This window comes from Taudactylus pleione, unplaced genomic scaffold, assembly GCF_031769625.1.
Source record: "Taudactylus pleione unplaced genomic scaffold, aTauple2 ptg000225l, whole genome shotgun sequence".
Classification (NCBI taxonomy): Eukaryota; Metazoa; Chordata; class Amphibia; order Anura; family Myobatrachidae; genus Taudactylus; species Taudactylus pleione.
Window position 1 is genome coordinate 3,093,085 of NW_028284627.1, and position 13,939 is coordinate 3,107,023.

At 45.3% G+C, this 13,939-nt stretch overlaps 1 protein-coding gene across 3 annotated transcripts in view; it reads left to right on the forward strand.

Annotated features, from left to right (window-relative positions):
• Positions 1-13,939, forward strand: part of FERRY3 (FERRY endosomal RAB5 effector complex subunit 3) — a 70,490-nt gene that overhangs the window by 6,717 nt on the left and 49,834 nt on the right. For all 3 annotated transcript variants that reach the window (XM_088478908.1, XM_088478909.1, XM_088478910.1), the window contains exons 2-8: positions 53-247; positions 7,302-7,447; positions 10,572-10,753; positions 11,752-11,851; positions 12,697-12,818; positions 12,907-13,013; positions 13,614-13,811. In XM_088478908.1, coding sequence (XP_088335034.1) covers positions 53-247; positions 7,302-7,447; positions 10,572-10,753; positions 11,752-11,851; positions 12,697-12,818; positions 12,907-13,013; positions 13,614-13,811 — 1,050 coding nt within the window. The remainder of the gene's footprint in view (positions 1-52; positions 248-7,301; positions 7,448-10,571; positions 10,754-11,751; positions 11,852-12,696; positions 12,819-12,906; positions 13,014-13,613; positions 13,812-13,939) is intronic.

The window sequence follows — 13,939 nt, forward strand, 5'->3', positions numbered from 1 at the left end:
CCTTTAAGCACAAGATACTCAGTATTTGCGTTTTTCTTTGTTTGTTTTTTAGCTCCTATTGAAGGAACAATGAAGCCTGGAAAAGTCAAAGTGTGTTACTCAGAGAGGGATTTTATGTACAAATTCCAGGCTGGATCACAGAATTTTGCTCTAACTGTCCCTCTCCAATTCCCTGTCCAAGAAAACCTTAATCACTTACATGGCCGTCTAATGCTGCTGCACAAGCTGCCCTGCTTCATAGAGCAAGGTAAGTGCAATCTCTGAGTGTGAGGGATATGGACATTTTGTGCATTTAAGCCACATCCAGTAGTCCACAGGTTCTCAAACTCAGTCCTCAGGACCCCAAACAGTGCATCAGGAGCGTTTCTAGAGAGGAGGGGGCCCGTTTGCAGGCTCCGACACGGGCCGCCTCCTCTCTGTCCGGCAACCGGCAGCGAATTGAGCTGTGCGCAGCCGGTGCCGGAGTTATAGACTCTGGGCACTAGATTGCACCTGGAGTCTATAGAGTATGCGCAGGTCACCGGGAAAATGGCCACGGCAGCCATTTTCCCTGTACTGCGCATGTGCAAAAGACGGAAAAATGGCCGTGGTGGCCATATTCCAGTCGTTTTTACAGCGCCGGACCCCCGCTCCGACATGGGACTCCGGAGAGGTCAGTAATACTATGGGTGCAGGGTGTGCGGTGCGGGGCCTTCCTGGACTCATGGGACTTTCAGGGACCCATGTGCCCCGCACACCCTGCACCCATTATAGATATGCCCCTGCAGTGCATGTTTTCCAGGTCTCCTCACAAAATCACAAGTGAAATAATTAGCTCCACCTGTGGATCTTTTAAAATGTGTCAGTGAGTGATGAATACACCTGTGCACCTGCTGGGTGACCTGTAAAATGTGACCTGTGTGGGGTCCTGAGGACAGAGGCCCTGATTCAGAGCCGGACGCTCTGACAGAGCGCTCGCTCTGGATCAGGGCTGTCCCTTCTCCTTTTTGGAGCGGCCTCCTGGCCGCTCGCATAGCTGTGGGTGACCACCCACAGCTATAGCGAGAGGCCAAAATGATGGTCGCGATGGTCAAGACCATCGCAACCATCGGGCTTGCGACGAGACCCTGCGGTAGGGTCTCGCTGCCGCAAGCCCTGGAGTGCTTTTGGCTCTATCAGAGCCAAAAGCACTCCTACTGACATCACTAGTGATGTCAGTGGGGCCGGCCCCAGACGGTAGGCGTTCCCATGGGAATGCCTCCTTCTGGGCAGCCACGCCCCCGGCATGCCCACCAAAGGGGGCGTGCTGTCAATCACCATCGACAGCACGTCCCCTTTGGTGCGAGACCCATAACGACGGCTTGGCCGTCGTTATTCGAGTTTCGCGCACTTGTCTGATTTTAATATTTTTTTAAAGTACCTGATATATTTCACCAATAACCATCTTCCCTTTACTCCCTAACCTTGTTAAATTGTACAGGTGCTGCCTCGCACTTTCCTGGGGCTTTTAAAATGGATATTAAATCCAAAATAAGCCTTTTTTGTGCCTGAATGAGGTAATGGATGGATTATGTGGTAGAAATCGGAGATCTTTATTTTACCTACTTTCTGTTATATGAGCAGAGAAATTGATTGATTCATGTAGTGTCTGCCAACTTCGCACATGTCACTTGCAATTCAAAATAAGTATGGGGTTCCTTTATTCCATTCACCTGAGGGGTTTGCAGCAGTCTGAACTATAGGTGACGCTATACATCTAATCGCTGCGTCTGCTGCAACCTGTATTGCTGTAGTACAGTGAATGCTAAAAGCCATTGTCAGCCACAATTGGACCGTTCAATCCAAGAATAAAAGTAATAAAATGTAAGGTTATATTTTAGGTTGTATCCGTATAAAATAGCTAGCGCTATAGGGGCTAATGCAGAGTTGAACCCAAGTCCATTTGCAAAGCGTATCTTGCGTGCTCTCGCTTGCGCTGTAACCACATATACTCATCTACGGGTGATGAAGATTCGCACACTCACCAAACACTTGTGGGTGTAACAGGGCACTCTGAATTAGTCTAACTTCACTGAGGGGTTGTCAGTGGAATTACAGGGTATGGCGAATTGTGCCTGTGTGTAATCACTCCTGCTTTCAGACAGATCCATCGCACATGGAGTAATACCGGGTCCACACTGAGACAACCGGCACTCGTGACGATGTTCAGGGTGATTCGCCTTCACCCTGGACATCGCGTGATTGACACTCCACACTGCAGCGATTAATGAAGGAGGGAACAATCACTCGTTCCGTCCTCCATAAACATGCATGGCGCCACATGCTATATCGCCAGGCTTGTTGTGCAGCACATCAAACCGCCTAACATCACATGCCACCGCAGTAGCGCGCACATCACTCCAGTGTGTACCCAGCATAAGGCTGATGTATGTGTGCGCTGATGATGATGACGGTTATGAACCCAAGCTACATACAGGGGGTGTCCGGCTGCAGGGTACAGGTGAATATGCGCATTTAGTTCCGCATACGCAATGTGGGAGTCGACTTGTGTTATTTTCCACATCAGCCTCTTTATGCTTTACATATGTATTACTTAAACAAGATACTTTGTCGTCTGAATAGGTTGATGTCCGAAAAAGGCTGTTCAAAGGTTCATTGTTACAGCCAGGCCAGCGCTCTCCCATGTGTATGTTGTGCTGAGCACTAGGTGATGTCACTTGTAGTTAATGAACCAGTTACTTAGAAGCTTCTAAGAGGGACTCACAGTCCGCAATATACTCCAGGCCAGCTGTTTAACATGGTCCTATCTGTACAGTGATTCACTGCACTTAATTGAGGTGTATGTTTCAATAGATATACTGACCTTCAAAAATAATGCATACATAGGTCAGCATCCCCAGAACTGTCCACAATTCAGACAGACAGCATGTTTGTATCTGTAACTACCTATTCAATCCGAATATGGTTATTACTGTGTAAATAAATTTGTCCTGACATGTAAAAAAAAGGGTAATGTATAATATTTAACCATGTTGTAAGTCTGCTTTTTTATTTTCACTTACGAGGGTGGTTTAATAAGTAAGTTAACAAGACCTCTCACATGTGTAATCTTCTCTATTTCATTCTAATTTCCCGCCAGGGCAGAGCAGGTAGACCACTGCTTCCCCTCACAGCCATTAGATTGCGCCTCCTATCAGTCATACTGTCCCAACATCAGTTGTAAGATGGCGCAGCTGACGGAAACATGGTCAAACATTGACATGCGTAGTGTGATCAGATTTCTGTGTCTAAAGGGCACATCAGCAGTTGATATTCATCACCAACTTGTACAGGTGTACGATGGTAACGTCATGTCACGGAAACAGGTTTGGTGGACTGCCTTTGGCAACGGCAGGACAGATGTTCAAGATTAGCAGCAATCTGGCCGGCCAAGCACATCCTATCTACAGCCCTAACCTGGCACCATGTGATTTATATCTCTTTGGACCGTCGAAGAAGCACCTGGTTGGAAGGCGCGTTTCGCAACCGACTGCAAAGTTCAGCAAAACGTCATGTCCTCGTCTCAGGCACTTGACACTAATTTCTTCTATGCAGGGATAGATGCCTTGGTGTGCTGTTAGTCCTGATACCTGTCCAAGCTTCTGTACCATGTGGAAAAAAAATTCTGTACCAAGGCCATACTATTGATTATACGTAATTACGTATATGTATGAGTTGAATAAATTTACGCAGTGAGATGTCTTGTTACCTTCCATAGGGGACACTTGAGTCACACTGGGGTATAGACTGGTCTTCTACGGAGCCTGGCACTTTAAATTTCCTTGAAAACTGAAACGGGCTCCTCCCTCTCTATACCCCACCTGACTCAGTTTAGACAGAGTGCCCATGGAGCAGGGTGCTTGCATCTTGAGACAGCGTGCAGACAGGCTGCACATCCTCCCCAGGGACCTGTGAGTTACATTGGGGGTAGTGGTGAGGGAGGTTTACAGGCCATTTGGAAAGGTAGTCCTTTTGACTTCTCCCCCTTAGCAATTTCTGCTCAGGTGAGGTGTGTGTGTGTGTGTGTTTTCACATGCTCGCTCCGACAGTGGGGCTTTGTGTGAGAGCTGTGAGTCTGAGGACTCTGCTCCTAGTTTATCTGCTCCAGCTCCAGCATGGATAGCTACCTTAGCTGGGGCTATGTCTGAGTTATCTCAGACTCACAGCCACGCAGCTATGAAAGAAGTAAGTCGCATTCTGACGTGGGTAGAACTTCACGCAGAGGCCGTCTCTGCAGCGTTCATCCCAGGAGTCAAGAACTGGGAGGCAGCTATCTCAGTCATCAGGACCTCACCAAAGACAGTGGGCTCTTCATCCAGAGGTGTTCCAGATGCTAGTCCAGCGACGGAGACGACCACAGATAGATCTATTGGACTCCTGAAGGAACCACCAGTTGCCACGGTATTTTTCCAGGACACGGGATCCGTCCGTAGAAGCGGTGGATACTCTAACCATTCCGTGGCGGTACAGCCTGGTTTACCTGTTTCCTTCTTTTCCTCTGTTACCTTGAGTACTCAAACGCGTCAAGCGAGAGTCCGCCATGGTCATCTTAGTAGTTCCGGATTGGCCTCGCTGAGCGTGGTACCCGGACATCCACCTCCTTCTCGCAAACGCTCTGTGGCCTCTACCTCTGCGGAGGGATCTTCTTCAGCAGGGTCCTTTTGTATAACCTGACTTACAGCGTCTGTGTTTGACGGTGTGGCTGTTGAGACCGCCATCCTGAGGAGTCTGGGTATCCCGGACGAAGTTGTTCCCACCATGCTTCGTGCTAGGAAGCCAGTGATGGCTGCTCAGTACCATCGTATATGGAGGTCTTATGTGACCTGGGGTGAGTGGCGAGGGTTCTCTGCCTTTTCTTTCCACCTGTCCCGCCGCCTTTTTTTTACTGCAGACAGGTCTGGATGCAGATTTCCGGGTAGGTTTGCTTAAGGTACAGGTGTCAGCCCTTTCCATTTTTTCCAGCAGTGTTTAGCTCTGCTTCCGGAGCTTCAGACTTTTTTGCAGGGCGTGCTTTGGGTCCAGCCGCCGTTTGCGCCTCCTACAGCCCTGTAGGATCTGAACCTGGTTTTGGATTTTCTCCAATCACCTGTTTTCAAGCCATTGGAGAAGGTGGAGCTTAGATTCTAGTCTTGGAAGTCTGTTCTTCTTCTGACATTGGCTTTGGCTCAGAGGGTCTCCGAGCTTGGGGAATTATAGTGCCGTTCCCCTTATCTGAATTTCCATGAGGACCGAGCGGTGCTGCGCACTAGGCCTGATTTCTTACCTAAGGTGGTTTCGTCTTTTCACTTAAACAAGCCAATTGTTGTCCTGGATTTTCCAGACACCTCTTCCCAGTCCCTGGATGTGGTTTGGGCTCTGCGTATCTATGTCTACCGTATTGAGTCCGTGCGCAAGTCGGATTCCTTATTTATTATTTTTGATGCTGCTAAGAGAGGATGGCCAGCTTCCAAGCAGACCTTGGCGAGATGGATTCGTTTTACTATCCGTCAGACCTACTTGGCTAATCATACGTCTCCACCAGCATCCATCTCGGCACATTTTACACGGGCGGGTGGAACGTCTTGGGCGGTGCGCAGAGGGGTTTCTGCATCGCAGCTTTGCCGGGCGGCCACCTGGTCCTCGGTTCACACTTTTGTTCGTTTCTATCAGTTTGATACGTTTGTGGCCTCGGATTCTGCTTTGGCTGGAGTGTTCTGCAGGCGCTCTTCCACCCTGGAGGGGTGCTTTGGGACTTCCCCAGTGTGACTACAGTGTCCCCTATGGAAGAAGGAGAAAATAGGATTTTGGTACTTACCAGTAAAATCTTTCTCCGATTCCATAGTGGACACTGGTTGCCCACCTCTGCGCTGAGGCTTAATTTCCTCTTGGTTGTCTGCATGTGTTCTTGCCGTCTGTTCTTCTTTTCCTTGGTTCCTCCTATGTTTCTTCTCTCTTCGTTTGCCTCTGTTTTCCATTTCTACTTGGCTTGGTTAGTCTTAACTGAGTCAAGTGGGTATAGAGGGGGAGGAGCCAGTTTCAGTTTTCAGGGAAATTTAAAGTGCCAGGCTCCGTAGAACACCCGTCTATACCCCAGTGTGACTCCAGTGGCCCTATGGAATCGGAGAAAGAGATTTTACTGGTAAGTACCAAAGTCCTATTTATTGAACCATCCTCGTATAGTATTAGTTTCCAACATTTTTGTAGCTCATGTTCTCCTTTTATGCAGTTAACCATTGGTAAGCCTGTGCAGGTCTCTGTTCTAAAACTTTAACTTAGTGTGTCTGCCAGTATTTTGGAAATACAGGTTGAGTCTCCCATATCCAAATATTCCGAAATGCGGAATTATTTTGGCATGACTGAGATAGTGAAACCTTTTGATTTTTGATGGTTCAATGTACACAAAATTTGTCTAAGGCACAAATTATTAAAAATATTGTATAAAATTACCTTCAGGCTGTGTGTATAGGGTGTATATGAAACATAAATGAATTTCATTTCTGTACACAAACTTTGCTTGAGCCACAAAATTATTGAAAATACTGTATAAAATGACCTGCAGGCTATGTGTATAAGGTGTATATAATACATAAATACATTCTGTGTGTATATTTGGGCCCCATTCCCAAGATATCTCATTATGATATGATATGCAAATATTCCAAAATACGGAATATTCCGTTAACCAAAATACCCCTGGTGCCAAGCATTTTGGATATGGGAGACTCAACCTGTAGATGTTTAAAGGGCAACTTTAAATAAAAAAGATAATGCCAAAGTTCTGTTTTCCCCCATTTGTTTGTCACTTTTTCCAGGGTTTTTACCATCCCCCGTTCCGAGCTGGGAAGTAATAAGCAACTATGATGAACATCTGTAAAAGCCCTTAGATTTCGTTACGGCTGTATGCTACATAGAGTTGATAACATTTTTGACCCTTTGCAGTACAGTGAAGTTTCGGATATAACACCAGACATTTTCTGTGGAACATGACTCCGGGAATACACTTACCATGGTCATTGCTATGTTCATGCTATTTTACTTTCCATAGAAACTATTTCAAATGAAAACCGTACATATGATGTTGCTTATTTATCATCATAATTATAAGTACTACTACTCATTGCAATAGTTCATAACACTTGAAGTGGGAGTTTTGAATGAAATTGCCCGTTGAAAGCTCAGAATCAAACTGCTCTTGCCATTTGATAGCCAGTTTATGAATAGCCGACTTTCCTTTGCAGCGTCGGTAACCATGGAAACAAAGAATGCAGTCTGCCAGGGTTTTAATGCTCTCTTTATTTTCACAGATCTTAAAAAATCTCTCAGTCAGTTTGTGGAAGAGGAAACCATTAAAGATTTTGACAGAGAAGCTGAGCAGGCCCTGGAATCCGTAAAGTCAGGTCAGGCAGATGTTGGGATATTGGCCAATACCTGGATGAAAGCCTATACAGAGGTGAGGAAGCAATGAGGCTGTCTATAGCAAAGAGGTGAGAATAGTATAGATTCTTAGGGGGTGATTCAATTGTTTGAGAGAATTAGCTCCCGTCTAAAATGCATGGGAGCTAATTCAGTTGCTTTGGTCGACCAGTCCAGAGGCTGCACTTATATCAGATTTTTGCTCTCACCCTTCTGAGGTGCATGCAGACATCTGCGTAAAGACTGGTTTGGGGCTGTTCGTGTAACTGCAGCACGCCGAGTACTTAACATGAGAAAAGCCGCTTAACGCGGCGAATAGCTTGTATTAGGGCGCGTGAATGCTGGTCATGAAAACAATTGAATTGAATTCTCTCAAACAATTAAATTGCCCCAATAGACCACTTTATATTCTCTGACCGTTATGCTGGGTACACACTAGGCGATCTATCGTTTGTACAGCCGATTCTGGTACTGGAAAATCGGGGTGAAAACCGGTGTGGGGTCCCCCCATTTTCCCAGTAACCAGTACTGGGCTGAACCAACCGAGGGGCTTACACTTTAGCAGGGAAACACACATCATTCGGTTCCCCTGCCATAATGTAAACCCAGCCCCAAACTGGTCAGCCCAGGGCTGGAAATCAATCTTAAATTTACCCCCAGGTGTGTCTCTGGGTTTCTGGCAAAGCATGACATTTGCAGTCAGTCGGTCATGTCATGGTATAAAAAAATATTTTATATACTCCTCTGTGTATAGAGACCATATAACTTTGTTCACATGTTCCATACAGCACACCTGACGTAGGTGAACTGGTAATGTCATCATTTTTGTTATTTAAATTAAAGAAAATGTACTTTTATTTCTTCATATTTCTGCTCTACTTATACCTCTTTTCCACCAAAAACCCAGGTCCGACCTGGGTTTTTGGACATGGTTCCAACCCTGGTCAGACCCAGGTCAGACCCATTTACACTGCACCTTTGATCTGGGTTACTCCCAGGTCAGCCCTGTTCACACTGAACTCAGGTCTGCCCTGCTAAACCTGTGAGGTAATAAAAAGTGGGAGGTGACTGCTCCACAACCACCAATCCGCTCATTTTAGGCATGATCCAGATCAGATAACCCTGGTTGCACCGTTTACACTGCAGCATTACCTGGGTTCATCCTGGGTCCAACCCTAGTAGCTACCTGGGTTGGATTGCAGGGTCACTTGACCCAGGTTATTTTTCAGGGACCCTTTTACACTGAGCTGCAACCCGTGTAGACCCAGCAAAAACCCAGGTTTTTGCTCTGGTGTAAAAGGGGTGTTATAAAAGTAAAAAAAAGTCCATTATCAAATCTAGTTATATAAATTAAGAACCACTTGTGAGTTTAATTGTCACTTAGACAAACCTTAAGGAATGGCCCAGTCATGAAGCAGTTAAAGCATTAGGAGACTCTCATATCACTGGTTCCTAGTAAATTGTATTCCCAGGAACAAAATGGTTTCCTGCACTGTAAGAGACACCTGCACTTTAGGAATGTCCCCATATATCAAGCGCTAAAATACAAGTCAAATAACCAGATGCATACAAATGTGTCTCCATTCACCTATCGATTTTAAGCCATATGGTGCGATATGCATGGCGTGATTTAGTCCCTCCACCATGGGTTGCAATTCCCAGACTTTCATACTTCTGAATTTAGTGTCTGTGTTGCATTCTGGCTGCAATCAGCGCTGCTTATAGTGTCCTGGAACTTTAGGAGTATTAATTCTGTCACAATGGAGTTAGTATAAAGTCGCAGATTAAGAACAACGCGGCAAGGCGGGCTGCACACTGCGATTCATTTGTAACGGTCCATCAGTCATTTGCCTTTTTATCCAGGTTAGCATCGGAGTCGCACACAGCTGCACGCAGTGACAGCACCACTGTCCAGGATACTCGTGCATTGTACTTTTGTAGCATTATTGATGTGACTAAGAAGTATTTTCAGCACAAAGCGTGTGGGGAACTCTTTGCGCAGCTTAGTTGCAAAATTCATGGTGTGACAAACAGGGCTATTTAGCGCAATATGAGGAAATGCTGTTGGTGTAACGGTAAGCATTATTGCCTCACAGCACTGAGGTCTTGTGTTCGATGCCCACGGCCCTAACAGTGTGAAGTTTGTATGTTTTCCTCGTGCTTGCGTGGGTTTCCTATGGTTTCCACGTCGGTTTGCTCCCACAATCCAATAATATAAACTGGTAGGTTAATTGGCTCCTGACAAAAATTAGCCCTAGTGTGTATGTGTGTGATCATGTGGTAGGGAATATAGATTGTAAGCTCCATTGGGGCAGGGACTGATGCAAGTGGCCAAATATTCTCTGTAAAGCGCTGCGGAATATGTGTGCGCTATATAAATAACTGGTCATAAATAAATATGGGCACATCTATAGCATTAAGCTTCATTAAATTAAACTCCTCTCTTTCAGGCTAAAATAGGGAAACTGTCACTAGGGGGCAGTAGAACGCTGCTAATACAGATAATGTATGCTATGGATTTGTCACTGTCTGTGTGAGTGACATGGACATTTAGCTGTAATGTCTATTGTTATGCACAACATCTTTAAACACTATTTCCAGTTTAGTCAGAATTTTGCCCCGTTCTAACTCCTATAAATTGTAAAAAAAAAATTTAATTTGCTTGTGAGAATTATAATAGACCTGTGCAGATTGATTTTTAGGAAGGACCTTTGCTGATTTACCCGGTCGTCCAAAGATTTGAGCAGTACTTTTAGTAAGACCTCAATTGCTTTGTATTGGTGCGTAATAAATGGCAAACGCAGCTACGTCGCCCGCAGCCTCCTTCATTTACCTGTGTCCTGGTAATGGTATACTGTAAGCTCTTATTGATGGGAAACTTCTACATAAAGCTCTGTATAAAAGTATACACAGTGTAGTAAATGAAGATTAATATAATGTGACATTTGATTACAATAAAGTGGACACCTCACCTGCACAATGAAGAAATCTCTTTAGTGGGCTGTATACAACCTGTCACTTTGCTGCAAACCATTGTCAAAATTGGGGCCCCGACTAATATTCATGAGGCCTCAACTAATATTGGCGAGTGAGACCTGACTAATATTCATGTATTACTGGTCCCTATTGGATTCATAAGCTACATTCTCCCCTCCCTACAGACTACTCTAGAACATGCACGTCCAGAGGAACCCAGTCAGGATGAAGACTTTGCCGATATTTACCACGACCTAATCCATTCTCCGGCTTCCGAAACACTCCTGAACCTGGAGCACAATTACTTTGTCAGCATCTCGGAGCTGCTGGGTGAAAGAGACGTGGAGCTGAAGAAACTCAGAGAGCGGTATTTCTCTGTATTCTAGTGCTCTAAGTCTTGCTGAGTCCTTTGTATTTCCACCTCTCTCGGCTGCTAGCCACCAGAGTTATGGGGATTGACCTGTAGAGAGAGAAGAGCATGAAAGCGATGGGCATTCGCTAAAGTAATTCTCTTATTGTCAAGATAGGGATGGCTGACCATACCTGTATTTCTGCATTCAGATTAGTAATGTTTTTTTGTTCCATTTGGAAACTATCGATAAAGATATTCATAGAAGTACGGTCCTTGCAGAGCCTCATTCAGTACTGATATAGGCCCTGATTCAGAGCCGCTCGTAAGCGGCCGCTCGTTCGTTCTGACCGATGTTCGCACATCTGCGCATGTGTACGGATTTTAATACGCATGCGCGAACCAGTCAGTGCGGCCGAAAATCGTTTGTTCGCTATATAGCGAATGCCTGCTATTTTGAGTGACAGAAGGAGGCGTATGTGGGTGGTAACAGGGGAAGGTGCTTGAAAACGGGGGTGTGGAATTAGATCGCAGGCGTGCTTAAAGGTCAAAACGGGCGTTTTAAGGGAGTGCATAATTAATACAGCAGCGTCATTGACCACGTCACTTGGTTTTTTTTTACTCCGAACTGCTCGCAAAATAGCGGTTGAAAAAACCAGCCACAAGAATAGCGAGCAGTTCATACGCTGTTCGATGTACTCGATTAATCTAATAAATAGCGGACATGACGTATGGTGCGAGCGGCAAGGGGGCGTATTTTTCAAAATTACAACCGCAAGTTTTGCTCGCTCGTTCAGACTTAGAGGCGTGAACAGACCGCAATTAGCGAACGGTTCATTTGAATAGCCACCCCTTGTTTTAGAATGAACGACCGCAAATAGCGAGCGGCTCTGAATGAGGGCCATATTCTCATAATAAGTCAGTGGTGTGTGTAGCACCCTGAAACATAAGGCATTTTGCCAACACTTCATGCATCCAGGAATCTTCCTAAATAATGATCTGTTTTGTCCCCACAGACAAGGACTAGAGATGAATAAAGTCATGCAGGAGCTGGGGAAGTCATTGAGTGACCAAGATGTCAACTCAGTAGCCGCTCAGCATTTCGAATCTCAGCAGGTGATATGCAACGCAGCATCTGAGATGGCATTTTCCCACTTCTAGTTGCCAGGGGTAGCAGATACAGCAGGATTTCCCTGTTTGAGCACAGTTAGCACAATTCATACATTAGAATATAACTAAAACAATTTCCCTCCTATATTTATAATCGCCCACATCCCTTAACAACCAGGTGAAGCCTGGAATAAAAAATATAGTAATATATGTAATGTTCAGAGTATGCAAATCAGCTGACCTTAACAATAAACATGGAACAGCTGGAGTGATTCTATTTGGTTCATTTTGGCCACACCATTGCTACCACAGTAATGAGTGACAACCTTGTTATTCATACACAGGGCATGTGTACTTGTGTCTCAGTAACTCAAGTGACTGTAGCCTACTCCTACAGGAGTCTGTGGGGACTCACCCGGACGTTCCAGGAGGATAGTAAAGTATATATAGGATCCAATCAGAACACTGTCCTACAGATGTGGGTGGGGCTTCAGAGGAAGGCCGCAGCAAGCCCTGCATCAATCGCAGTGAGAGAGACAGGGCTGCGGAACTGTTCAGCCACAGTTATGGCACCCGCGACCCGCCTTGAAGCCTCCACTCATCCATTGATTCGTGACCTGGCGACTGTTCTCTAGGAGCCCAGGAGTATAGGGGACAGGCTTGGTGACAGCACACCTACAGGTCTCCCCCCACGCAGTTCACTGCAAAACAAAACTTCCAGCCCAAATAGAAAGGGTGCACACTCCTGGGGCACAGAAAAACAAAATAAAGATGCTTTGCAGCCCACAAATGGAGAATCCTCCTTTCAATAATTATCTCATAATGGTGCTATTTTCTCTATATGTTTACAGATATTGGAAAACAAATGGATCACAGAGTTGAAACAGTTGTCAACCATCCAGAAACAAGAGTATCAGGACTGGGTGATAAAGTTACACCAGGACCTCAAGAATCCCAACAACAGTTTTATAAGGTTAGATTCCAGACTGAATACAACACACACGCAGATAGATATTCCACCTTCCCCTCACCGATTTCATTCTACCCATTTTGTTTCATAGTGAGGAAATTAAGGTGCAGCCAAGTCGCCTTCAGGAACCGGCAGATTCCAGCCGTCCTCTGTATGAGGAACATGGGCAGCTGGAAGAAAGTTTCACAATACACTTGGGTAAGGCCTATCGGAACCCTCAGTACATAACTGGGTAGTCAGCGAGCCCCAGATGTGAGAGGGAACATACAAGCGGTACCGTGACATAATGTGCCCCGATTAGGTGGTTACATGAGATGTCAACCCCTGCATGGTAGGCTATAAGTGCGGAAATATAGACTGTAAGCTCCTTTGGCGACAATTTTCGCTGTACAGTCTGTGACACTATATAAGTAAATAAGTATAATAATAATTGTGTTAGCCAGTATATAATAAGCAAAATGCTTGTTGTATTCATCCTTAAATGAAGATAAAAAAAATATGTGGAGTGAATGAAATACTTGTAATGACTAACAAAAAAAAAAATCAATACATGAATACAACATAGGACCAATAAACCCTCATTATTCATCAGTTGTGTGCAGCTGTTACAATTGATTGCAATAGTTTTTTTCTGTAAATGGAAGTAGTTGTCTGCTGGCATTGCCTCTGCACTGGAATTAAAAGTGCCAGCATTCCCTATAGCCTCAGAACTTTTATTTTGCAGCGCCCGCATGTTGCCATGCTGTGTGGTAAATGGATTGGCAAATCAGGATGATGTACTGTGCCTTGTCTCCCTAGGGGCACAGCTGAAGACCATGCACAATCTGAGGCTGCTGAGAGCTGACATGTTGGATTTCTGCCGTCACAAACGGAATCACCGGAGCGGAGTCAAGTTGCACAGACTACAAACTGCCCTCTCTCTGTATTCAACATCCCTGTGTGGCCTGGTCCTGCTGGTGGATAACCGCATTAATTCTTACAGCGGAATTAAAAGAGGTATGATGGGCACAGTAACAAAAGCACTGCAGGTTAGGGCAACATGCTCTCTTCTGTCTGACCTGAAAAAAGCCCATGTACCTTCAATGGCACGCAGTCATAACGTCAACACCATAATATTGAAATGT